Source organism: Tachyglossus aculeatus, chromosome X1 (assembly GCF_015852505.1).
Source record: "Tachyglossus aculeatus isolate mTacAcu1 chromosome X1, mTacAcu1.pri, whole genome shotgun sequence".
Lineage (NCBI taxonomy): Eukaryota > Metazoa > Chordata > Mammalia > Monotremata > Tachyglossidae > Tachyglossus > Tachyglossus aculeatus.
In genome coordinates, this window is record NC_052101.1 from 97,480,385 (window position 1) to 97,507,966 (window position 27,582).

At 43.3% G+C, this 27,582-nt stretch overlaps 1 protein-coding gene across 1 annotated transcript in view; it reads left to right on the forward strand.

The window, feature by feature from the left end:
- The window catches only part of RAD18 (RAD18 E3 ubiquitin protein ligase), an 84,979-nt gene extending 71,160 nt beyond the window's left edge, over positions 1-13,819 (forward strand). The window contains 3 exon segments of the mRNA XM_038739949.1: positions 1,570-1,632; positions 3,336-3,395; positions 12,331-13,819. Of these exon segments, the coding sequence (XP_038595877.1) occupies positions 1,570-1,632; positions 3,336-3,395; positions 12,331-12,436 (229 nt within the window). The 3' untranslated portion in view covers positions 12,437-13,819.
- The last annotated feature ends 13,763 nt before the right edge of the window (positions 13,820-27,582 follow it).

Genomic DNA, 27,582 nt, shown 5'->3' on the forward strand with positions numbered 1-27,582 from the left:
ATCTGTATACTTCTGTAGATGAAGGTTGAGAAGCAGCATGGCTCAGTGGAAAAGAGCCCGGGCTTTGGAGTCAGAGGTCATGTGTTCAAATCCCGGCTCCGTGAATTGTCAGCTGTGTGACTTTGGGCAAGTCACTTAACTTCTCTGTGCCTCAGTTCCCTCATCTGTAAAATGGGGATGAAGACTGTGAGCCCCCCCATGGGACAACCTGATCACCTTGTAACCTCCCCAGCACTTAGAACAGTGCTTTGCGCATGGTAAGTGCTTAATAAATGTCATCATCATTGTTATTATTATTATCAAATTTCTATTTATTGTTATAAAGTACTCTCCCAAGAGCTTAGTACAGTGTGCTGCACACTAAGTAAGCGCTCAATAAATATGATTGAATGACTGTGAAGGGGTAGGGAAAACATTGGATAAAATATCATAGATGCTATACCTCCTAACTCCTAGGTTCTAATTCCTGGGTTCTAATGCCAGCTCCATCATGCCTGCTGTGTGACTTTGGACAAGTTTCTTAACTTTTCTGCACCTCAGTTTCCTCATCTATAAAATGGGGATTAAATGCCTGTTTTCCAACCCCCGGTGGTCTGTGAGTCCCATGTGGGAGCTGGACTGGGTATGGTTTGATTGTTTTGAGAAGTAATGTGGCTTAGTGGAAAGAGCACGAGCTTGGGAGTCAGAGGTCATGGGTTCTAATCACGGCTCCGTCACTTGTCAGCTGTGTGACTTTGGGCAAGTCACATAACTTTTCTGTCTCAGTTCCCTCATCTGTAAAATGGGGATTAAGACTGTGAGCCCCACGTGGGACAACCTAATTACCTTGTATCTCCCCTAGTGCTTAGAACAGTGCTTGGTGAATAGTAAGCACTTAAATACCAATACCAAAAATATCAAATTTTTATTCATCATTACATAAATTCACTGAGATTTTCTAGTTCAAATTTCACAATGATAGGAGTACATTGGAAGACTGGCTGGACCTCCCATCTGTGGTTCAGATGAAGGGCATGAGACTGTCATTCTCTTCCAGAAAATTTCTCTAAGAACTTCTGTTTCTTTTTTTTCCTCTGAGGATAGACTAGTAGCTATTTGCAGTTTCTGGTCCCACTTGGTACACAATTATTAATTTGTACTTGATAATCATGTTCTTTATTATGTGTTTCCCGTGATCCAAACACAGTTCTAAACTCTGGGGGAAATATAAGGAAAGCAGACCATCATGGGGCTCACAGTCAAAGGGGGGAGGGATAACAGGTATCTAATCTCCATTTTGCAGATGGGGAAACTGAGGTGGAGGCAAATTAAGTAGTTGCTGAAGGTCCTATACCAGGCAGGTTGTGGAACTGGGGTTATAACCCAGGGCTCCTGACTCCTAGTCCCATGCTGTTTGTGAAATTTGTGAAGAGTGTTTGGATAGAGCGCGTTGTTGGTAAGGCTTGTCTCTATCTATTGCCAAATTGTACTTTCCAAGCACTTAGTACAGTGCTCTGCACACAGTAAGTGCTCAATAAATACGATTGAATGAATGAATTGTTACATGGACATGCATATCGTATCTTTTAGCGCCAGTACAGTACACTCAAATGATCAAGAACTGAAGGAAGGGACTTATGAATTATCCAGTTGGTAAGTAGTCATAATAATGTCTTTGATATTAGCCCTGACTCTCTCCCTCTCTCTCTCCCTCAGTCTTCCTCTTTCTCCCCGCCCCCAGCTAAATGTTATTAGATTCTGTTGGTTTTCCCTCCTCAACCTGTCCTGGATCCACCCCTTACTCTCAACCCAAATAGCCGCCTAACCTGGTTGAGGCGCTCTCATCATGTCCTGACTGGACTACTGGTCTCCCTGCCTCCATCTTTGCCCCGCTCCAGTCCGTACTTCATTCTACATCAAACAGGAACTTCTGACCATTGGTTTTAAAGCACTCAGTTCTCACCACCTTAATTACCCACTCTAATCCCACTCTTTGACCTCTTAAGCCTACCTACTCACCGGGCCTCGCTTTCATTTCCCACCAGCAACCGATTGCTCACCGCCTAGAACTGGATCCTGTTTCAAATCTTTCAGACCTCTGCTTTCCTCATTCAAAGCTTTTCTGAAATCCCAGGTCCTCCACGAGGCTTTCTCTGATCAATTCTTCTTCTCCCACTCAGGTTACATCCTTCCAAATTCTGCTTGAACGCTAATATGCTCACAGTCACTCCTACTGCCTCTGTATATTAATTTACATACCCTACTATTCAAGCACATACCCATTCACCTATCTCTCCTTTGTCTTCTTTCTCCAATGGATAATTAATTTTATGTTTATTTTATGTAAACTCTTTGGTTTAGGGCCTTTCTACTTTTTCAGTCCTTTGACTCCTGATAACTGACCAATGTCAGATTTCCTTGCCAGTGTTTGTGCCAAATAGGGAACTTGCTGCCACATAACTAGAAGAGACATATGCTCTGGATTCACTAGTAATGAACCTCCAACCCGAAAAACAGATCGTATTCCCCACCAATGCTTTCTTCTCAGAGAAGCAGCGTGGCTCAGTGGAAAGAGCACGGGCTTTGGAGTCAGAGGTCATGGGTTCTAATCCCGGCTCCACCACATGTCTGCTGTGTGACCTTGGGCAAGTCACTTAAATTCTCGGAGCCTCAGTTACCTCATCTGTAAAATGGGGATGATGACTCTGAGCCCCAAGCGGGACAACCTGATCACCTTGTATTCCCCCCAGCGCTTAGAACAGTGCTTTGCACATAGTAAGCGCTTAACAAATGCCATCATTATTATTATTCTCAATTTATAAATAATTTAGGCCATGTAAACCCTACAAGTGTTTGTTTCCCAAGAAGCAGTCCTGGGGAAGGGGGAGAAGTGGGAGTGCAGTGAGGAAAGAGGAGAGGAGGGATGCCTTATGGAAAGGATCTGTGGTTGAATCAGCACCTTGATGTGACTAAATAGTCCCAGGTGTATGTGCCACACACAATTAGCTCCAATCTTGACCTGCATTTGACTACATTTTCAGGTCCGGCTGTTTACCTCATTGATGCTAAAAACAATGTACTTTCTCTGCAGCCATAGTCATAGTCATATTTATCTTCCCAGGATATATTGTTTGTTACAGTCATTATGTTAAAATTTGCTTTTCATGGTTTTAGTTCATTAAAAAAAATCCACTTCAACCAAAACCTTGCCCCTGGATTAATGGTTCCCACAGTCACTGACCATGGATTCTTCCTGCAGTAAGCATTTGAATTGTGATTCTGGATGTTTGTGAATGGTGGTTGAATAGATACTTTATACACACACATACGTACATGCATATTTTATGTCTTTTTAGCTCAAGTTCTGAATCCTTCAATGAAGAAGAGAAGGAAGATTTTGTTGAAGAGTCTATTCAGTAAGTATACTTTGGCATTAAACATGACTACTTTCTTTCAGCTAAATGTCACTAAATCTTATTGGTTTTCCATTCACAAGATGTGGTGCCTGTGTAGTGAGTGCAACAAGCATGTTTTTAGCTCTGCTCAGCCCTTAGTTCAGTAGTCTATAAATAGTAGTGATGCCATTAAAATGAGATGCACGTTGTGACTTGGATAACCCAAGTTATTACCAGATCAAAAAATTTAGACGTTGAAGCCCGATTTTAAAGAAATTATCTTGGGACACATATGGTGTAAGCAGTAAGATTGTTGAGTTTAGGGTGCTGATGACTGTATTAATTATCCATCAGTGAGGTGCAGAATTGGTTTCATTTTTGAAAGTGTCAGAATCCAGGTTGTGTGGAGCTCTGTCCAGCGGGGACATTGGGTTCACTTCCATCTGTGTGTTGTGACAGTCTACATGGACTTCCTAGGGTACCAGAAAGAGAAATTGCAAGTTCAGGCCAAAAGGAGAGAACCATTTACATGCTGCTAATCACTCTTGGAGAGACTTGTTCATCTGCACTCACCTGATAGTGCCATTGGCTGGTGTCCAGCCAATTCCAGCAAAAGATTGGGACAGAGGGGAGGGAGGGCAGGAGGAGAAGGGTTAAAGTGGAGATAGATTTGACAGGATTCTCATGTCTTGCTTTCATCCCTCTTCCCTTCCCACCTCACTCCTCATTTCTCCCCTCCACTCCTACCTGTTTAAACCCCTATTTACCTCCAAAGTAGAAGACTGGCAGCCTTAGATGCATTAGTTTTAATAAACTGAGCACACACTTTTCAGAAATGGAAAAAGGGAACACATACAAATACACTGTCCCCTCACCATTCACCCAGCCCTACAGAGGGCTGGACATCTGTCCCAATGTAGCCTAAGGTGAGCACTGTACATGTCATGCCAGGCACACAGAACTGTGCTGTAGCTACTGTACTGTAATCATCAAGACAAGGATGTGTTGGGGGCTAGCCAGCTAGCCAGAATGTGGCCATGCTTTTTTTGTTGGGGGGAGCCTGGGTCACAAGCTGGAGACTCCTGGGCTGAACTGAGCTGGTGCTAGGATTTTGTTTTTAATTGAGTGGTATTTGTTAAGTGCTTACTATGTGCCAGGCACTGTACTGTGCTCTGGGTTACATAAAAACTAATTAGGTTGAGCACAGTCTTTGTCCTACATGGGGTTTACAGTCATAATCCTCATTTTACAGATGAGGTAACTGAGGCACAGAAAAGTGAAGTGATTTCCCCAAGGTCACACAGCAAACAAGTGACAGAGCTGGGATTAGAACCCGGGTCCTTCTGACTCCCAGGCCTGTGCTCTATCCACTAAGCCACACGGCTGTTCTGTGGTTACCCTCCGGACCTTAACTTTCTGTCCCCAAACTGTTTATACTTAGTCTGTACACACACCACAGTCCTCTCCCAAACACAGAATGTCTGTTGGCCCTCAGAACGGTCCCCAACCAATTGACCCCTTTCCTTTCTGATAATGAATGTTTTCTGCTCCATTGGAACTAATGCATTTGAATTTCATAAGTGCGTTGTTAGCCTTCTTTGTGGTTGGTAGGCAAAGCAGGCCTCAAGTGGATGAGTGAAGAAATGGTTTCCTGCAAAGTGAAAGAAAAACAGGTTGGAGAGGAATGAAAAGTTGTAAAGAGAAGGCTGGGACCATAGACAAAGCTCTGACTGTTTTGGAAAAAGACTGGAGCTGCACTTGAAGGGCTGCACTTGAGAAGCAGCTTGGCTTAAGTGGAAAGAGCTTGGGCCTGGAACTCAGAGGACCTGGGCTCTAATACCAGCTCTGGGATTTGTCTGCGAGTAACTCAATCAGTCAATAGTATTTATTGAGTGCTTACTGTGAGCAAAGCACTGTTCTAAATGTTTGGGAGAGTACAATATGACAGAAACATTCCCTACCCACAACGAGCTTTCATTCTAGAGGGACAATCACTTTGCTTCTTTGGGCCTCAGCTACCTCATCTGTAAAATAGAGATTAAGACTGTGAGCCTTATTTAGGACATGGACTGTGTCCGACCTCGATTAGCTTGTACCTACCCTACTGTTTAGTGTAGTGCCTGGCACATATTAAGGGCTTAACAGATACCATTAAAAAAAGAAAGAGAAAGGTTTAGAGCCCTTCATCCAGTGGGTCACAAAAAGCTGGAATGAAATCATAGGTTGGTCTTGGAACTAGGGACACATCCAATGATTTGGGACAGGATGGAGCAGTTTAGCAGAGGACCTGGTCATTTGATTTTTCCGTATTCTGTGATTCTGTGTTTTGTGTTCATCAGCATGGTGATTTCAGTCTATAGAGTGGTCAACGTTTGCTGTTTTATTAGCGATTCTACTCTATTTCATTTTAGGCCATACATTACTCCTTCTCCCGGATAAGCAAGTTCGCTGTCAGATTTTCAAGCCTTATCTTGTAATTTACAGAGGGACAGTATATCTGTTCATTGCTGCTACTTTGGATCCTTTCCATTTGAAGAGAGAGGGTAGTAGTAGAGATAGTATTTAATTGCTTGTCGTGTGCAGTACACTAACAGGAATAAAACACAGTCCCTGTCCCTTGTGGGGCTCTCAATCTAAAAGATTAAGTGGGAAGATGGGATTGGAGACAAACACATCAACAGTGACGAAATATTAAAACACAAAATAAATTAATGAAAAAGACTCAAAGTCTTGGCAGTGATGGAGGAATCAGAGAGCGTGTGGGAGTAGCTTTTATCCCTGGCCTGACATGCATGGAGCATGCAAGGAGTGTGTCAGTAGTGGAGACCTTCTGTGGCAGGAGGTAAGGTGATGATTACTGTGGTGCTTTTCTTGGTGGTGATGGAGGGGATCTGAGCATACGTGGGAGTAGCTTTTATTCTGGCCTGGCCTGGCCCTCACAGAGAATGTTGGGAGTGGGACCCCACAATGCTTTACTTACTGGCAATGGAAAGGGTGATAGCCTCGCAACTGCTTTTGAACGAGCTTGCTTTTAGGATTAATCATTTTTAAACAATAATTTGTCATTTTCATAAGATGCTCCAGAGAAAACAGAAAAGGCTGGCAGAATTCTGACTATTGCACTCTAGTCGGCCATGCGCTTCCCTCCCAGAAATCCACTGACATCATACTTAGCCAGTCCATCGGTACCAAAGAAGATAGTCACCTAAGGTTAAAAAGTGGATCAAAATGAGTTGAGATGGATGTATAGCCTGATTAACGAAGAAGGGAGAAGCCTCAAAAGTCCATCTTTAACAGTATTCAGCAGCTACAAAAATAATTATGTAAAGTTTATTGTTGCTGCTACCCCAAGTCACATATTTTAAATATTATTCCCAGGACATAACCCTAGTATGCACATTCCAGTATGTACTCCTCATTCCATAGCAGATTACATACTTAGAAGCATTGCTCCAAATAAGGCAGCATTTCAGCAAACAGGAAAACAGGTTTTGCTCCCACAGTCCAAGCTGTTAGCTTCTCATGGCAATAGATTAGAGTTCGTCTCAAATTCTCAAAGTGTTGAAGTTTACATTCAGCCCTTTTCAAAAAAAATCACAGGCTTTATCATATCTCTTGTAATAAATATTAAGTTTAAGTCCACTTCGTCCTTCAGGAATCTTGATTTTTTTTCATTCAAATACACTTCAAGCACAAGAAATTTTCCAGAGCCCTATTTTCCCAATCAGAACCATCTAGGCAAATGGATATAAATGGAAGATTTTTTTATTTCTTTACTTCCAAAGATCCAAGGCCTTCGATTCCTTTCTGCCTTCCTGGGACACGGTTTTTGTAATGCTGGAAGGTTCACCAAGATTTCATTTTGAATGGCTTCTCATATAAGTAATAGTTGCATGAGGTCCTTCAGACAGTTTCTGCCTTGGACACTTCTTTCATGCCAATCAACTCGATCTTATCTACTTGTTCTGTTTTGTTGTCTGTCTCCCCCTTCTAGACTGTGAGCCTATTGTTTTGTAGGGACTGTCTCTATATGTCACCAACTTGTACTTCCCAAGTGCTTAGTACAGTGGTCTGCACACAGTAAGTGCTCAATAAATATGATTGAATGAATGAATGAATGAATCTATCTCGCTGCTGACCCCTTGATCATATCCTCCTTCTGGCCTAGAACTCCCCCCCAGAATATGACAGACTACCATTTGCCCCACATTCAAAGCTCTACTACAATTGCATCTCCTCCAAGAGACCCTCCTCAACTAAACCCTAACTTCCCCTACTCATTCTTCCTTCTGTGTCACCTATGCACTTGGATCTGTACCCTTTAAGCACTTGATAGTCACCCCACCCTAAGTCCCAAAGCACTTATGTACATATCCACAATTTATTAATTTCTGTCTCTCAATCTAGACTGTAAACTCCTTGTAGGCTGGGAACAAGCCTACCAACTCAGTTAAATACTACTCTCCTAAGCATTTAGTCCATGTGTGGACTACCTGATAGATTAATTGATTGTAGTTGACTCCTTGGCAGCTCCTGGCAGATGCTACAATGGCATTCAGCATTTAGGGGAAGCTTGAAGGGCTAAAAATACAATTGATTTTCTTCTGAACAAGTCTCGGAGAGGAATTCATTCACCAAAGCTCACCACAACTGGTCCAAATTGTACAGATTTCCTGACGCACCATAGGAAAAAAGTGTTATCTTTGTCTTCTGGCATGTTAGGATTTCACATCTCAGTTCTTAATTTGGATCTTGTCAATGGATTCAACAAACTGAGGAAACATAATTAAGCTCAGATGGTGGTGAAAGTTTGTATGTGTTCCTAAAGGGGGAAAATAATTTATGTTCGAAATAATAGAGGTTATATTGTCTATAGGTGTCTATAATGAGAGTTATATTGAAATCTTCCACCTTTTTGTGGCATTTAAGTGCTTCCTATGTGCCAGACTCTGTACTAAGCACTGAGCTAGATATAAGATATTTGGGTTGGACACGGTCCATGTCCCACATGGAGTTCACAATCTTAATCCCCATTTTGCAGATGAGGTAAATGCGGGCCAGAGAAGTTATGACTTGCCCAAGGTCACACATAAGGAAATTCAAGTGAAATGTAGTCACATTTTACTTGATTAATATCAATACTGCTTAGAAAATATGATTCTGAAAATATTGAACTTTTTGTAGATTTCAAAAAATATTAGAAGTCATTTAAAAAGAAGGTTTAGCCTTTTTATCATTATTATTATTGTATTTGTTAAGTGTTTACAATCACTGGGGTAGTTGATTTCTTTCATATTACTGAATAGAACTCCTATTGAAAGGGACAGAGTGATTTGGCTAACTTTGGTAAGTTTATAAAGCTACTAAAGAGCAAACTGAAGACAAGCCTCCCATGAGCAGGGAATGGGTCTACCAACTCTTGTACAGTGCTGTGCACACAGTAAGCACTCAGTAAATGCCATTGACTGATTGAAATGCTGCAGTTGCCAGAAAATTAAATACACTCAAAGGGTTTAATGGGTACCATAAGTTTGAAGGGTTATGCTGCAAATATGATAGTGTAAAAATAAGAAAATCATTTGAAATCCCATTTGATTTGCCCTTTATTCTTTGCTCTCAAAGTTAGATGTTAAACTTTTAAATAGTAACAAGATACTTAAGAGCTATGTCATCAATGAAATGTTCTGGAAATGGTAACATTTTGTGGCTTTTCCTGCCTTAAGCCTTCAAGTTATAATTATGTCTCCAAAAAGCTGAACCAAGTCCCTAAAAAAAAAGTTAATACGAGTTCATATTTTTTGTATTTATGGGGCCATTCTTCTACCTCCCCACACTTTTGTTTCCTCTCCAAGTTTGCCATGGCAGCCATTGGTTTCAGAATGCCAACCCTTTCACTGGATTTTTGATGTACGTTTAGAGGACTTAATATAAGGTAGTACATTTTTTGAAATTTGGCCTTCACTGTTTCTTCAGTTAGCAAGTATTATTCAGAGCTCTGATTGAAATGGGCAGTTGGTAGAAACCAGTCAGTCGAGTATTTATTGAAATTTTTCTCAGTGCTGAGCAGTGTGCTAAGCACTTTGGGGGGCACAATAGTTAGTAGACATGATCCTTGCCCTCAACAAGTGTACGGCTTAATCATTATTTCAGCTTCTGTCTTGATATCAGTAAGTGATCAATGGAGGGTTTTCCTTTTTCTTAGTTTCAGAGTTTTTTATTATCCATGTGATAGAATCTTTTTAACTGATACAATTAGATTGGAATGCCTATCTAAATGGGGTGTTTGCTAGGGAACTAACTTGTACCATTTATTTGTGCACTTGGAATGGATTATTGACATTTTCATTACAAAGAGTCTATTTTAAGAGCTCTCCAGTTTAAAGTTGCTATTGTATTTTATGTGTTAGGTGACTTTTAATTGTTTGTCCCTAAGTGCATTGGCAGGCGGCCAGTGTATAAATGACTTTTCCTTTTGGCAGTTCACTGAAACTAGTTAGGATTCTGCAGCATTTAGCAGGGGGTGAGTACTGTAATTCATTTGTAATATTTTTAAGGAAATCGGTAGCAAACATTTAAGAATGGGCTGTGATCAAACTACACAAACTGCACAGAGGTGGGAGTGAGTTGTAGGGAGATACTAGAGCCATGCTAGGGGTGTTGGGAGGATTACAGGTATATCAGATATGTATCAAAGTGCTTAGTGGAAGGTCTTGAAAGTGGGTAATAATAATTATTATGGTATTTGTTAAGCACTTACTATGTGCCAAGCACTGCTCTAGGGGTGATACAAAATAATCAGGTTGTCCCACGTGAGGCTCACACTCTTAATCCCCATTTTACAGATGAGGTAACTCAGGCAAAGAGAAGTGGCTTGCCCAAGGTTACACAGCTGACAAGTGGTGGAGTTTGGCTTAGAACCCAGGTCCTCTGACTCCCAAGCCCATGCTATTTCCACTAAACCTTGCAGCTTCCCCAAGTGGTTGACTGTCAGGTCAGCAATGAGATAGATGCAATCAAGGTGTAGAGAGTAGGTTTGTGTTATAGAGGGGTGGAGTGTGTGGATTGGATTGTATGTGGATGGTAAAGTGTATACGATTGATATGGAGATGGATGGGCAATGATTGGAGGTTTTTGAGAAGTGGGGAGACATTGAGCAATTTTTTTAGAAAAATGATCTAGGCATCAATGTAAAGTATGGCCTGGAGAGAGGAGAGTCAGGAGGAATGAAGAGGCTGATGCAGTGGTCAAGGCTAGTTATAGTAAGTTCTTGTACCAGCATGGTAGTGAAAGGGTGGATTCCACAGATGTTGGGAAGGTAGAACTGACAGGACTTTGTGACAGATGGAATGCATGATTGAATGTGAGAGATTAATCGAGGATAATGCTAAGGTTACAGACTTGCGAGATGAAGAATGGTGGTGGTGTCCACAATAATAGGAAAGTAAAGAAGAGGACAGTGTTTGGCTGCAAAGATGAGGACCTCTGTTTTGAACATCTTAAGGAAGAGGTTTTGGTGGAACGTCCAAGAAGAGCTGTCCTGAAGGAAGGAGGAAACGTGAAACTGCAGAGAAGAAGAGAGATTAGGGCTGGAGAGGTGTATTTGGGAGTCCTCCATGTAAAGATTGTAATTGAAGCCGTGGAAGTGAACGACTCCTCTAAGGAGTGTATATAAATAGGAATAATAATAATGATGGTATTTAAGTGCTTACTATGTGCAAGGCATTGTTCTAAGTGCTGAAGTGGATAGAAGATAATTAAGTTGGACACAAGCCCTGTCCCACTTGGAGCTCACAGTCTCAATATCCATTTTACAGATGAGGTAAATGAGGCCCAGAGAAGTGAAGTGACTTGCCCCAGGTCACACAGCAGACAAGTGATGGAGCCAGGATTAGATCCCATGACTAGATCCCATGCTCTATCCACTATGCCAACGAGAAGGGGGCCCAGAACTGTGCCTTGAAGTACCCGCAGAGGTAGTGGGTAGAATACAGAGGAGGAACCACAAAAGAGTCTGAAAAGGGGAAGACAGAAAGATAGGAGAAGACAATGTCAGTGAAGCCAAAGTTAGAACATGTATCCAGGAAAAGGGGATGGTCCACAGTGTGGAAGGCAGCAGAGAGGTGGAGGAGGATTAGGATGGAGTATAGGCCATTGGATTTGGCAAGAAGGAGGTCATTGGTAACCTTAGAAAGGACTATTTCTGTGGAGTGGAGGGGGCGGAAGCTAGATTGGAGGGGGTCGAGGAGAGAGTTGGAGGAGAGGAAGCTTGTGTAGATAACTTGCTCAGGGAGTTTGGAGAGGAGTGGCATGAGGGAGATGGGGCAATAACTGGAAGGAGCGATGGAATCAAAGGAGGGTAAAGATCAGAACTGCATTATTTTGTAGTGTTTTAGCAGAGGTTTCTGGCTTTGTTACACAAAATTGATAATTACCTCCATTTTTTAAGGAGTTCTTTATTTACATTTTCTTCCACTTGATAAAAGAGGGATAGTTACATACCCAGAAAGTCCTCTTTCCAAAAGTAGATATGATCTTGCCCTAAAAGAGAATCATAGGTCAGCTCATCTTCAAGTGGAATAACCATAAATAAGTACATTTCTGGTGAGTCAGTACCATTTAGCATGTTGGTAACCAATTGGCAAAGGCTTTCTAGAGGAGATGGGGTTGTAGGAGTGCACTGAATGTGGGGAGTACTGAGTGCTTAAGCATAAGTAATGCCATTACTGAGTCAGACTAATGGTCCACCCAGCTCAGTATTCTAGGATGCTTGGAGGGCCAGTGTGATCATTGACTTCCTTCTTCAATTACCCAAGAAGAAAGTGAGCATTTCGTAGCACAAATGTAAAAATTGGGAAATAAGGCAATATATGCGGATAGGAGTAGGGGTAACAGGTTGACTCTTCAGGGATTTTTGTTGGTCACTCTCTGAATATTGTCCTTTATTTTTGGTTTCCAGGAAAATCCTTCAAGAAATTAGGATGCAAAAACTAAGATCCCGTCGCCGCAGACATTCTGTATTTGACAAGATGAACTTCAAGGTGAAGCGCTGCAAGAAAGAGTGAAACATTCTGTGAGTGTGATGACTAGACTGTGGTGATGTTCCTCACCATTAGGATTTCATAGTCATCCATCATCCTGGCTGCCTGGGGCCTCCAAATTCTAAAATGAAACTCAACTTTTCCTATTCATGTTTCTCTTTTCAAACTGTAGTAGAAACAGTGTTTAGTAGCGTTTAGTCTAGCTTTCAAATTGCACTAGAAACACCAAGTTTAGTAGAGCTTAATCCAGTTTTATAAACAGTAGTTCGTTTTGAAAATCCCACCTCTAGCCACCCTTCCTCCTGTGTTTTGAGGGATTTCTGAAATTGACAAGGTAGTTTTCAGAAACAAGCCTGCAGAAGAAAGAGCGAAGCATTTTGGGAGTGTGGTGAATAGTCTAGGGTGATGCTCATCGCTGTTAGCACTTCATAGTCATCCATTATCCTGACTGCGTAAATTCTAAAATGAAATTCTACTTTTCCTATTCATGTTTCTCTTTTCAAATTGCACTAGAAATAGTAAGCTTAGCAGAATTTAGTCCAGTTTTAAAAACAATAGTACATTTTGATAATTCCACCTTTGGCCACTCTCCCTCCTCTGTTTGATGGAGGCCTGACAGGTGCAGGTGGATTATTTGAGGGTTTCTTAATTTGACCAAGTAGTTTTCAGAAAAAAAGCATTCTGGGAGTGTGATGAGTAGACTAGGGTGATGCTTGTCACCATCAAGATTTCATAGTCATGTATTAACCTGACTGCCAGAGGTCTGTAAATTCTAAAATCAAACAACTTTTCCTATTCATGTTTCTGTTTTCAAATTGCACTAGAAACACTAATCTTAGCATAGTTTAGTCCAGTTTTTATAAAAAAAACAGTACATTTTTATAAACCTACCTCTGTCCACCCTCCCTCCTGTGTGAGGGAGGCTGGCAGGTGCAGGTGGATTATTTGGGGGATTCTTAATTGCAATGAGTTCTCTGTTCCAGGGGATTCAGGGTTTGTGGGGACCAGAATGGATCCACGCAAGCAGCTCTGCTGCCCTACTCCCTGTCACCCATGTGCAAAGAGTAGAAGGAGCATGAAGGGCATGGGAAGTCGAGGCTTGACAAATTTCCTCTCCCTGAAGGTGTGGCTCCCTCCAGAGAAGTAATTATTTGCAAGCCTATGGTAATTAATTTACTGTGTGCAGAGCACTGGAGTAAGCACTTAGGTGAGGATGGTATACCAGAGTTGGTAGACATGGTCCCTGCCCAGTTTGGTAGCATTTGCATCGTTCTAAACTTGCTTACCAACCGTAGGTATCATTTAGTGTTTAGGTGGCAGCACCATAAGGCTTAGCTTTGCATTAATATCAGTGTGGGTGTTCTGCACCTGTGTTTTGGCTATATTTAATATGAGCTTTAAAAGATATCAGGCCTATCTTTTCATGGCATTATTCTGAAAAGGCATTTAATAAATAACATCTGTTGAACCTATTTGTAGTTGAACTTTTTTTGAATATTTGTTCTGAATCAAAAAAGTAAGACGTCTGAAGTTTTGTGTGATGGTAGTTTCAGAAGAAGTATCAATCAATCGTATTTATCGAGCATGTACTGTGTGCAGAACACTGTACTAAGTGGTTGGGAGAGTACAATATAACAGAGTTGAAATACAGAAGAAATTAATTTTGTAAATTTAGTAAATAATTCACTTAATCCAAAATGTGCCTTTCCATATCATATATGAGAGAGTTCCATTGAGCAATTGAATCAACCCAGTTGCAAAAATTTTCATTTGCTGCAATATTGTATCTGGCTCCATTTGCACTTTGCAGTCTCCATGTCCTGTACTGCGAAGACCAAATACTCCTGCTCCTTCCACTCCCATATCATCAAACTGAGAGCAAATTCAGTTTCCTGCTGCCAGATGCACACAGGCCAAGGTTACAACAAATCCAAGATGAGGTAGCGATTTCACAGTTATTCAACTAGTTTGATCCATGCAGACAGCCCAACCAGGTACATTCAATCAACAAAGTTAATTTTTTGGCTTGAGATATCAGGTTTTGCTTCCTCTGTGGAGCACATTACCTGGAAAATTGCCAACTCTCCAACTTCAATTTGTGCTACAAAGATGGAGCCTCAGCATTCACCAGCAAAATGGAAAGGGAGGGCTAATTTCAGGATTTTAAAATCTGTTTCCTGATCTTTTAGGCACATTACCATGCAGATGCAAGTTAATTTGTGTTTCTGTTTGAACTAGGAAACCCAATGTGTTACTAGTTTCTAAGTTCACACTAAAATTCAGTTCCGGTTCACCTTTTTTAAAGTCCACTTTCAATATTTTAAAATTTGCAACTATGTGCTTTTAATGCAGTTTAGCGGTCATATTCAAAATCCACAACTGCCCATGAATCCAGCATTTTCCTGGCCAAACTGGAATTGAAGATAATAATAATAATGGCATTTATTAAGCGCTTACTATGTGCAAAGCACTGTTCTAAGCGCTGGGGAGGTTACAAGGTGAACAGGTTGTCCCATAGGGGGCTCACAGTCTTCATCCCCATTTTACAGATAAGGTAACTGAGGAACAGAGAAGTGAAGTGACTTGCCCAAAGTCACAAAGCTAAGTGGCAGAGCTGGCATTTGAACCCATGACCTCTAACTCCAAAGCCCGTGCCCTTTCCACTGAGCCATACTGCTTCAAGATCAGAGATCAGATCAGAGACAGATGTTGGAATGAGCTGTTATCAAAGAAATCTGGAAGATGTGAGCAGGAATGTGGCCATTTTCTCACAACTCTGATCATTGGGGAAGTGACTGGGGAGGGTTTGGAGCAAATGGTAGCACTTGCCTTAGGAATCTCTAAACTTGAAATCTCCAAAAGTGATAGGATACCGACTCTGGATATTTTTAGCCACCCCTGGAAGACCCTATGGAAGTAGCATGTCCTAGCAGAAAGAGCACAGGCCTGGGAGTCAGCAGACCTGGATTTTAATCCCAGCTTGGCCAATTGCATGTTGTATGACCTTAGGCAAGTGACTTCTCTCTGCCTCAGTTTCCTCAGCTGTAAAATGGGGATTAAAAACCTGTTCTCCCTCTTACTTTGACTGTGAACCCTATGCAGGACAGAGACTGTGTCCAATCTGCTTAACTTGTATCTACCGCATTGCTTAAAGTGCTTTAACAAATACCATAAATGAATAAATAATAAATCTCAGGGTTTCATTGAGGTGCTTTAGAATTTCCTGGGCTCACTACCCTCCCCGTCACCTTTGTTCCTCTGCTCATTGGGGCCTCTTACCACTGTTCTCTCACATCTGACTTTCTGGGAATTATGGAAAGCAGCTTTAAAAAAATCTGCATTTCAGTGTAAATTATCCCAAGAATGGAGTGCTATGTTCATAACTCTTGAGAAGCAAGCTCTTTACAGTATGCCAAGCACATAGCTTAGAAAAGACACAGGTAGCAACAAATTTGTTTCAGGCTGAAGGTAAACATACATAGGTGTCAGAGAGCAGGAAAAATGTAATCTCCCCAGCCAGGGCACTGACCAACACACAATAAAATCTCCAAGTGAAATCCCCAACCACTTGCTTTGTATCCTGGTGTCAGTGCGGATATGGAGAGAACAGTTTTAAAATGAGTGATTGATAGAATGAAATGTTTTGGCCTAAAAGGGGATAAAGGGCAGATGAGTCAGTTGAAAGTATAAAGAACATTGTGCCAACTGGTATTTCTCGGATTCTTGCTTCCTTTGGTGCAAAGAGAATCATGGTTATTTGTTCTGCAGTACATTAAACAAGAGAAAGGGACTGGAGGCAGAATAGCCCAGTCAGTACATTTCTGGAACAATGATGGATTACCTTATTGACAGTGGACTAGTTAAGTCCTTCACTGATGAAAGCTGGCACATGTTCAGTTTAGTTTTACACTAATATTGACATGGGTGTCCTGTTCAATAATTATTCACTTTAGAAGAGTTATTTTCTGGACCAGGAACTCTAAATGAATCACTTGCTCCAAAGCAGTTTTGAATTTTATAGGGGGAAATGGACCATTTTGATGACCCACATAGTACATATTGTCTCCATAGGCCCCATTTCCTTAGAACTCCATCCAATGGTCAATGGAGAGGTGTTATGAAAATCTGCCGAGCATGTTCTGAGGAAGCTAATCAGATTTTGGTGACATGAATGAGGCCTGAGGCAGTTAATTAGAACAGTATTTGGCACATAGTAAGCGCTTAACAAATACCATTATTATTATTATTAATGAATGGCTCTCTTCTCTGCACGCTATTGCAGTAGATAGTCACATCGCACTAGAAACCAAGTTCCTTTGGATCATATAGAACTCAGATGCCCGGCACACCTAAACTAGCAGCTGTTGAGCTAAACTGTTTTTGCCTTCTCACTTTCAACAGTGACTGAGTAATTTTTGCCTTGTGAGTATGTGGATCGAGTGATTTTCAGTGGATTTCAACAGGTTTGACTGACTATCCTTCACTGTGAGAAAATACACATTTGTGAATATGCCAGTGATAACACTGTCTGCCCATTTTAAAAGCATGTCTCCACTGACCTTGGCTTTTCAATCTGCATTTGGGATTTCCAGGTAAAATGTAGAGTCTTGGTAATTTTGAAGGTTTGATGATTCCCCCTAAAAATGCCATTTATTTTCTCTGACAGTCCTATTTTTCCAGTATTTATTTTAGTCACAGAAGAATGTGAACAGGGCAACCAAAACTCACACTACCAAACAAAAAAGGAGCGGATGAAAGGCTAATTGTGTATAATCATAATAAAATGGGACTTAACACTACAGGCTATTTACATCATTAACTTAACTTACCCTGGACTGTGCAAACATGAGGCTCAAAGTTTAATTAAGTACTGCTGATTCTTGCTGCTGAAAATAGCCAACAGCTTTAATTCCTGCTTAAATAAAAGAGATGTGACACTTTATCTTGAACTACTTAGTGCTGTCTCAGTGGAATATAGAAAATATCTGTTTCCATAAAGGAGTAAGTACTGGTTTCAAGAGCTGCCTTAACTCTTTGTACTTATCTGAGGTGGTCACCAATTTAGCCCTTTTAAATATAGCCTTCGTGTCTTCGGTTTTTCTGTGTTGGTGTTGCCATCTTGAATCTGAGCTTGTGCAGGTGTGCTTCTAAAGATGCTCATGGCCTCTACAACATGAAATCTTTCTTGTTCCAAGACAAAAAATACATCTTCTGTGAGCATTGCCATTTCTCCACTTACCTGCATTTGTAATGGAGAAATGCTCACAAACCACTCCACAAGTGTTTGATGTTTCTCAGGGCAAAAAAGATTGGAAGGAACAGTTCAAAAGTAACATGCTTCCACAGCATGTTTGGGAGAAGGTAACCTTTATGGTACAGGTGGGATCTGAAGAGAATTTAGGGCTAGAATTAGAAGACCTGAGATGTGTGATGTCATAATAATAATGATAATTGTGGTATTCGTTGAGCATTTAGTACATGCCAAGCAGTAGCAATCAATCAATCAATCGTATTTATTGAGTGCTTACTGTGTGCAGAGCACTGTACTAAGCGCTTGGGAAGTACAAGTTGGCAACATATAGAGACAGTCCCTACCCAACAGTGGGCTCACAGTCTAGAAGGGGGAGACAGAGAACAAAACCAAATATACTAACAAAATAAAATAAATAGAATAGATATGTACAAGATAAATAAATAAATAGAGTAATAAATATGTACAAACATATATACATATATACAGGTGCTGTGGGGAAGCGAAGGAGGTAAGATAGGGGGATGGAGAGGGGGACGAGGGGGAGAGGAAGGAAGGGGGCTCAGTCTGGGAAGGCCTCCTGGAGGAGGTGAGCTCTCAGTAGGGCCTTGAAGGGAGGAAGAGAGCTAGCTTGGAGGATGGGCAGAGGGAGGGCATTCCAGGCCCGGGGGATGACGTGGGCCGGGGGTCGATGGCGGGACAGGCGAAAACGAGGCACGGTGAGGAGATTAGCAGCAGAGGAGCGGAGGGTGCGGGCTGGGCTGTAGAAGGAGAGAAGGGAGGTGAGGTAGGAGGGGGCAAGGTGATGGAGAGCCTTGAAGCCGAGGGTGAGGAGTTTCTGCCTGATGTGCAGATTGATTGGTAGCCACTGGAGATTTTTGAGGAGGGGAGTAATATGCCCAGAGCGTTTCTGGACAAAGACAATCCAGGCAGCAGCATGAAGTATGGATTGAAGTGAGGAGAGACACGAGGATGGGAGATCAGAGAGAAGGCTGATGCAGTAGTCCAGACGGGATAGGATGAGAGCTTGAACGAGCAGGGTAGCGGTTTGAATGGAGAGGAAAGGGAGGACCTTGGCAATGTTGCGGAGCTGAGACCAGCAGGTTTTGGTGACGGTTTGGATGTGAGAGGTGAATGAGAGAGCGGAGTAGAGGATGACACCAAGGTTGCAGGCTTGTGAGATGGGAAGGACGGTAGTGCCGTCAACAGAGATGGGAAAGTCAGGGAGAGGGCAGGGTTTGGGAGGGAAGACAAGGAGTTCAGTCTTGGACATGTTGAGTTTTAGGTGGCGGGCAGACATCCAGATGGAGATGTCCTGAAGGCAGGAGGAGATGCGAGCCTGGAGAGAGGGGGAGAGAGCAGGGGCAGAGATGTAGATTTGGGTGTCACCAGCGTAGAGATGATAGTTGAAGCCATGGGAGTGAATGAGGTCACCAAGGGAGTGAGTGTAGATCGAGAACAGAAGGGGACTAAGCACTGAACCTTGGGGAACCCCCACAGTAAGGGGATGGGAGGGGGAGGAGGAGCCTGCAAAAGAGACTGAGAATGAACGACTGGAGAGATAAGAGGAGAACCAGGAGAGGACGGAGTCTGTGAAGCCAAGGTCGGATAGCGTGTTGAGGAGAAGGGGGTGGTCCACAGTGTCGAAGGCAGCTGAGAGGTCGAGGAGGATTAGGATAGAGTAGGAGCCATTGGATTTGGCAAGCAGGAGGTCATTGGTGACCTTTGAGAGGGCAGTTTCCATGGAATGTAGGGGACAGAAGCCAGACTGGAGGGGGTCGAGGAGAGAGTTGGTGTTGAGGAATTCGAGGCAGCATGTGTAGACAACTCGTTCAAGAAGTTTGGAAAGGAATGGTAGGAGAGATATGGGGCGATAACTAGAAGGTGAGGTAGGGTCAAGAGAGGGCTTTTTTAGGGTGGGAGAGACATGGGCATGTTTGAAGGCAGAGGGGAAGGAACCAGTGGAGAGTGAGCGGTTGAAGATGGAAGTTAAGGAGGGGAGAAGGGATGGAGCGAGAGATTTCATGAGATCAATCAATCAATCAATCATATTTATTGAGCGCTTACTGTGTGCAGAGCACTGTACTAAGCGCTTGGGAAGTACAAGTTGACAACATATAGAGACAGTCCCTACCCAACAGTGGGCTCACAGTCTAAAAGATGAGAGGGAATGGGGTCAGAAGCACAGGTGGCCGGAGTAGCACTTGAGAAGAGGGAGGAGAGCTCCTCTGAGGATACTGCTGGGAAGGATGGGAGAGTAGCAGAGAGTGTTGAGAGCCGGGGGGTTGGAGAAGCGGGGGGAGTGACTTTGGGGATGTTGGACATGATGGATTTAATTTTGTTAATGAAGTAGGAGGCCAGATCATTGGGGGTGAGGGAAGGAGGAGGGGGAGGAACCGGGGGCCTGAGAAGGGAGTTAAATGTACGGAAGAGCTGGCGGGGATGATGGGCATGGGTGTCAATAAGGGAGGAGAAATAGTTTTGTCTGGCAGAGGAGAGGGCTGAGTTAGGCAGGAAAGGATAAACTTGAAGTGAACGAGGTTGGCATGGTGTTTAGACTTTCACCAGCAGCGTTCGGCAGCTCGAGCCTAAGAGCGAAGGAGGCGGACAGTGGCAGTGATCCAGGGCTGTGGGTTAGTGGTACGAGAGCGGAGAAGAGAAAGGAGAGTGAGTGAGTCTAGCTGAGTAGAAAGGGTAGAGTTGAGAGCAGTAATCTGATCATCAAGACTGGGCAGAGAGGAGAAGGAGGCGAGGTGGGGTGTGAGGCACTCAGAAAGATGGATGGGGTCAAGAGAGCGGAGATCTCTGTGAGGGAGTAATATGAATTTACAGGGGAAAGGAGTGTGAGTGAGGAGGCAGGTGAGAAGATTATGATCAGAGAGAGAGATTTCAGAGTTGGTGAGGATGGACACAGTGCAGCGATAGGAGATGATGAGGTCGAGGGTATGACCAAGTTGGTGAGTGGGTGAGGTGGGGTGGAGCAAGAGGTTGGCAGCATCGAGGAGAGATAGAAGGCGGGTGGCAGAGGAGTCATCAGGGATATCCATGTGGATGTTGAAGTCTCCGAGGATGAGAGTGGGCATGGAAAAGGAGAGAAGGAAGGTGAGGAAGGGGTCAAAATCGTTAAAGAAGTTGGAGGTGGGGCCGGGGGGGGCGGTAGATGATGGCTACAAGAATCTGGAGGGTGTGGTAGAGGTGAGTAATGTGGGCTTCAAAGGAAGGGAAGGAAAGGGAAGGGGGAGGAGGGATAGTGCGAAAGCGACACTGGGGGGCGAGAAGGAAACCGACACCTCCTCCTTTTCCGGTGAGTCTGGGGGAGTGGGAGAAGAAGAGGCCTCCACTGGAGAGAGCAGCAGAAGAGACCGTGTCGTCCGGAGACAACCATGTTTCAGTTAGGGCGAGGAGGAGTATAGAGCTGGAAAGGAATAGGTCCAGGATGAAAGGGATCTTACTTAAAACGGAGCAGTATGTGAAGTTCTAGGTTATATTCAAAATAATCAGGTCAAACACAGTTAGTCCTACATGAGGCTGAAAGTCTAAATGAGAGCAAGAACAAGTATTTCATCCCCGTTTTACAGATGAGGTAACCAAGGCACAGATAAGTCAAGGGATTTGCCGAGGGTCACACAGTAGGCAAGTGGTAGAGCTGGGATTAGAAGCCAGGTCTCCTGACTCCCCACCCCGGGGTCTTTCCACCAGCCCTCATACAGGTCACTGGCACAGGAGAAGCAGCATGGCTTAGTGGATAGAGCACAAGCCTGGGAGTCTGAAGGACTTGGGTTCTAATGCCGGCTCCATCACTTATCTGCTGTGTGACCTTGACAAGTCACTTAAATTCTCTGGGCCTCAGTTACCTCATCTGCAAAATGGGGATTAAGACTGTGAGCCCCATGTGGACAGGGATTGTGTCCAACCTGATTACCTTGTATCTACCCCAGTGTTTAGAATAGTGCTTGGCACATAGTAAGTGCTTAACGAGTACCATAATTCTTCTTATTATTGCATCATGGCACATATTACTGCTTTGGTGATTATGGGAAGCATCATGGCTCAGTGGAAAGAGCACAGGCTTTGGAGTCAGAGGTCATGGGTTCAAATCCCAGCTCTGCCACTTGTCAGCTGTGTGACTTTGGGCAAGTCACTTAACTTCTCTATGCCTCAGTTCCCTCATCTGTAAAATGGGGATTAAGACTGTGAGCCCCCCGTGGGACAACCTGAGCACCTTGTAACCTCCCCAGCTCTTAGAGCAGTGCTTTGCACATAGTAAGCACTTAATAAATGCCATTAGTATTATGCTGCTTCTGTCATTGCTCACAGTGCTGTTGCTCTGGGGTCCCTGTCACCACTGCCTCCATGTGGCTGAATCTCAGCTGCCACCACAGACCTAGGGTGCACTTTGTCTATGGGATTTGCCTGTGCCCTCCTTTAGACCAGCAAGCAACTAAAAATATTTACAGTGCCTGACATACAATGGGGATGGTGAAAGTGGTCTACAGGTGGAAAGGGGGAGACTGTTTGAGGAACCAGAGGTGGTGGGGCTTGATTTCTCAGCCGTGCACCCATCACCCCAGCTTGTGGGGATGGGTGGCATGGGCAAAGCTCTCAAACTCTTTACCCCGGTGCCACCCAGGTTCTTCTTCCAAGGCTGTCATAAGACCATTACCTAGCTACAACTCTGACAGTCAGGGTGTTAAGTGTTAGCCCATCTATGTAGCACTATTATGGAAAAGGAAAACCTTACTAACGGTTACTGTACTTCAGGAAATCATTCTTTTTGTCTTTGGAATTTTCCCTGACAGGTTCTTGACAGCACTATTCAAACATGGATGCACACTGAAATCTGGAAACCCTGCCCCATTTGCTCAGGCCAATTTGCCTTCAGTGCTAACTGGAGGGCCTTGTAGCCTGCTGAATGATTGCTTCTTAAGAATCCATTAGAATGAAATGATGGGAAAATTCTTGGAATTTCAGCAGTAAACATCTCAGAAACAGGAAAAAGAATATTCAGAATTTATTTGGAAAAAAAGAATCATTGTGGAAAATTAATGATTCTGGTAAATTTTACATTGCATGTGTGGAAAACTTGTGTTGTAGCCCTTCCCTTTCACCATCTCATTGGGATTGCCTGGGAACCTCAGAAGATTAAAGGGATGTGGAGCTGCATGCCATCATGAAATTGATGTACTACTAATTGGAAGGATTTTAGTAGCTATCGAAGATGCAGTGCCAGTGCTGAGGGCCATATCAAAATCTGTGCTTACCTGTGATTCGATTTCTTGCTTGGACCTAATTTGTTTTAAGCCCTAGGCAAAAATGCATGAACACAAAAACAAATCTTCATTTAGTGCCAACAAGTAATGAATTCCCCAATTCCTTAGATCGTTTAGTGTTTGCAGAACCACTCCAGGTCCTGAGATCTTTGGCTTTATTTAGATGTACAATTGTTTTTATTACTATTATCATTTGATGTTGCAGGTGCACTGAAAACAGAATGGAGACAAAAGCCAATAAGGAAGCCTCTGAAAAGTGGGCCCTGTTTCTTCCCCTTCCTAAAATTCTGTATTACCCACTGTCGAAATCAGTACATTTGCATTGGTTTTATTCTCTTTGCTGAGTCTCAGCTACTTTGGCCTTCCCTACCCCAGCCCGGTCATTGAAGGCATATAGCCACCATGTACTGGGTGATATTATAACAGTAGGTATCCAGCTGGGTCAGCAGAAGAGTCCTACATGTAAAGAGACAAGGTGTTTAGCATTTGTCCTGCATTTCCTTTTGGATGTTGATGTTTTCTGAGTTAACACTGTAGGTGGGCTCTGGCCTGAAAGACAAGGTTTCCAGAGACTGGGACCTGCAAACCATCATCAATCGTATTTATTGAGCGCTTACTATGTGCAGAGCACTGTACTAAGCGCTTGGGAAGTACAAATTGGCAACATATAGAGACAGTCCCTACCCAACAGTGGGCTCACAGTCTAAAAGGGGGAGACAGAGAACAAAACCAAACATGCTAACAAAATAAAATAAATAGAATAGATATGTACAAGTAAAATAAATAAATAGAGTAATAAATATGTACAAACATATATACAGGTGCTGTGGGGAAGGGAAGGAGGTAAGATGGGGGGGATGGAGAGGGGGACGAGGGGGAGAGGAAGGAAGGTGCTCAGTCTGGGAAGGCCTCCTGGAGGAGGTGAGCTCTCGGTAAGGCCTTGCAGGGAGGAAGAGAACTAGCTTGGCAGATGGGCAGAGGGAGGGCATTCCAGGCCTGGGGGATGACGTGGGCCGGGGGTTGATGGCGGGACAGGCGAGAACGAGGTACGGTGAGGAGATTAGCGGCGGAGGACCGGAGGGTGAGGGCTGGGCTGTAGAAGGAGAGAAGGGAGGTGAGGTAGGAGGGGGCGAGGTGATGGAGAGCCTTGAAGCCCAGAGTGAGGAGTTTCTGCCTGATGCGCAGATTGATTGGTAGCCACTGGAGATTTTTGAGGAGGGGAGTAATATGCCCAGAGCGTTTCTGGACAACGATAATCCGGGCAGCCGCATGAAGTATGGATTGAAGTGGAGAGAGACACGAGGATGGGAGATCAGAGAGAAGGCTGATGCAGTAGTCCAGACGGGATAGGATGAGAGCTTGAATGAGCAGGGTAGCGATATGGATGGAGAGGAAAGGGCGGATCTTGGCAATGTTGCGGAGCTGAGACCAGCAGGTTTTGGTGACGGCGTGGATGTGAGGGGTGAATGAGAGAGCGGAGTCGAGGATGACACCAAGGTTGCAGGCTTGTAAGACGCGAAGGATGGTAGTGCCATCAACAGAGATGGGAAAGTCAGGGAGAGGGCAAGGTTTGGGAGGGAAGACAAGGAGTTCAGTCTTCGACATGTTGAGCTTTAGGTGGTGGGCAGACATCCAGATGGAGATCTGAAACCAGAGTCAGCCAAGGGCTGTCCTTGAGTTGATCTCAATTTCCATATGAGATGGCATACAATCTGGAAAATTTAAGTCCAACATCTGCCTTACCCTAATTTTTGACCTGAAATATCTGGATAATTGCCTGAATTCCCCAGGTCCACCTGGCTCTGGTCTTGACACACCAAATTTAAAGGATGATAAATTGTCCAGGCCCTGGCTGCTTCTGTCACAGAAGTTCAGTTTGCATGACCGATTGGTTTTTTTCCTGCTCTGATTTGTGTTAAGAAGAGGCAGATGGTAGGTAATCTGTTATCTGGACAACAGCTATGGATTATGTGGAAAATGCCTCCGGTATTACAGGTTTTTTTCTCTCCAATAGGATAGTTCTCGTGTCTGTATTGGGATTAGAGGGTTCACAAGATATACTATGTGGTCTGTCCCTTGTTGCCTGTTCTAACACAAGGCTGTCCACAGTGGACTTTCTTGATGTAGCGTTACTTTTATTTGAACCCCAAAAGTGTGATTTCTTCAATAATGTGGGTTTTCTTCAATCCCATCATCCAGATGCCAGGAAAGGGAGGATTAAGAAAGGCCACATTTTATTTTACCTGGTATCAGTCCACAGCTCCCTGTTGCTTATCTACCTCTGCGTCAAACATAAACTCCTTACTATTGGCTTTAAAGCACTCAACCAGCTCTCCCCACTCCTACCTTGCCTCTGATCTCCTACTATAACCCAGTCCGCCCACATCCCTCCTCTAACACCTGTAGTGTACTCTCCCAAGTACGTCGTACAACAGTGCTCTGCACATAGTGATCAATAACTAACAATGAAAGAAGGAATGAATAAACCTACTCGTACTTCCATCTTGCTGCCGACCCCTTGCCCACATCCTTCCTCTGGCCTGGAACTCCCTCCTCCTTCCTCTATGACAGGCCACCATTTCCCCACCTGCAAAGCCTTATTAAAATATATCTCCAAGAGGCCTTTCCTGATTTAAGCCCTCTTTTCCCCTAGTCTCTCTCCCTTTTGCAACACCTGTGCATTTGGATCTGTACCCTTTAAGCACTTGATATTCACCCGGCCCCAGAGCATTTATGTACATATCCATGATTTATTTACTTGTGTTACTGTCTGTCTCCCTCTGTGTACTGTCAGCTCCTTGTAGGCAGGGGATGTTACTACCAACTCTTGTACTCTCCCAAGTGCTCAAAACAGTGCTCTGCACACAGTAAGTGCTTAATAATACCATTGATTGGTACAATACATAGATTTGCATATAATAATAAGCAATTACATTATCCAGTTGGTGGATTTATAAAGTTCTCACCCGCTATAAACCTGCCTTTCCTTCTGACATCTTTATTGTAGCACCCACAGTTCACATCAAAGTTTTTCCAGCCTCCATTACCCTAGGACTCCTCCCCTTGTTGTCCACATGGCCTCTCCTGTTTTGTATTGTCATTATCTCACTCTACATCGGCACAGATATGTGAGATTACTTACATAAAGTGCTTAATACTCTAATCTACATACAGTAAGTACTCATAAATATGCTTGTTTTTTAATGGTATTTTTATGTGTTTACTATGTGCCAGCCACTGTACTAAGTTCATTCATTCATTCAATTGTATTTATTGAGCACTTACTGTATGCAGAGCACTGTACTAAGCGCTTGGGAAGTACAAGTTGGCAACATATAGAGATGGTCCCTACCCAACAACGGGCTCACAGTCTAGAAGGGGGAAACAGACAACAAAACAAAACATGTGGACAGGTGTCAAGTCATCAGAACAAATAGAATTAAAGCTAAATGCACATCATTAACAAAATAAATAAAATAGTAAATATGTACAAATAAAATAGAGTAATAAATCTGTACAAACATATATACAGGTGCTGTGGGGAGGGGAAGGAGGTAGGGTGGGGGGATGGGGAGGAGGAGAGGAAAAAGGGGGCTCAGTCTGGTGCTGGGGTAGATAGAAGCTAATCAGGTCAGATACATTCCATGTCCCACAGGGCTTAAAGTCTTAATCCCCAGTTTACAGATAAGGGAAGTGAGGCACAGAAAAGGTAAATGACTTAATGAAAATTGCGCAGCAGACAAGTGGCAGAATTAAGCCCCCCTTTTCCTCAGCTCCCCCTCCCTTCCGCGTCACCTCGAATTGCTCCCTATGCCCTTCCCCCATCTCCCCGCCCCACAGCACTTATGTGTACATGTGTATATCTATAATTCCATTTAGTTATATTCATCACTGTTTGATGTGTGTGTATATATATTTCTCTTTATTTATATTGATGCCTGTTTACTTGTTTTGATGTCTTGTCTTCCCCCTTCTAGACTAAAAGCCCGGTGTGGGCAGGGATTGTGTCTATTGCTGAATTGTACTTTCCAAGCACTTAGTATAGTGCTCTGCAAACAGTAAGTGCTCAATAAATACAACTGAATGAATGAGAACTGCGATTAGAACCCAGGACTTTCAGACTCCCAGACACATGTTCTCTCCACTAGGCCATGCTGCTTCTCTGCCAATTGATTGCTATATTCAGGAATTCACTTGTTCCTCTCCTCCTTAGGTGTCTTCTCCCTTCTTGCTCTCCAAAAGCCTTTAAGCACTGAAAGTACTTGCCTTTCTCTCAAGCCCTGTCATTCAACCAGGCTCCTTGCTCACCTGCAGGACTATCTGCCTGCCAAATTTACCAGTCATCTCCCAGCCCTGTGGGATCTTCACAGGGTCTTCCTATGAAGGACTTTTAGTTCCATTTCCCTTAATTCACTCCTTCAGGGTAAATCATTCCAATTCCTCAGAATGTTGGTTTTCCAACCTTTCCAATGGGGGTAGATAGCAAACACCTTTTTCTTCCGTTTAGGCCCAAACCATTTATAACTGGAACATAGGTATTTTTCCGAAAGGTCCACTGAAATTGTTCTGGGGATTATAGTCCTTGATTATTTGGAGACCCAGTATCCAGTTTGTAGAGTATCCTGCTTTTGCCTTTTCAACCCTCTGTC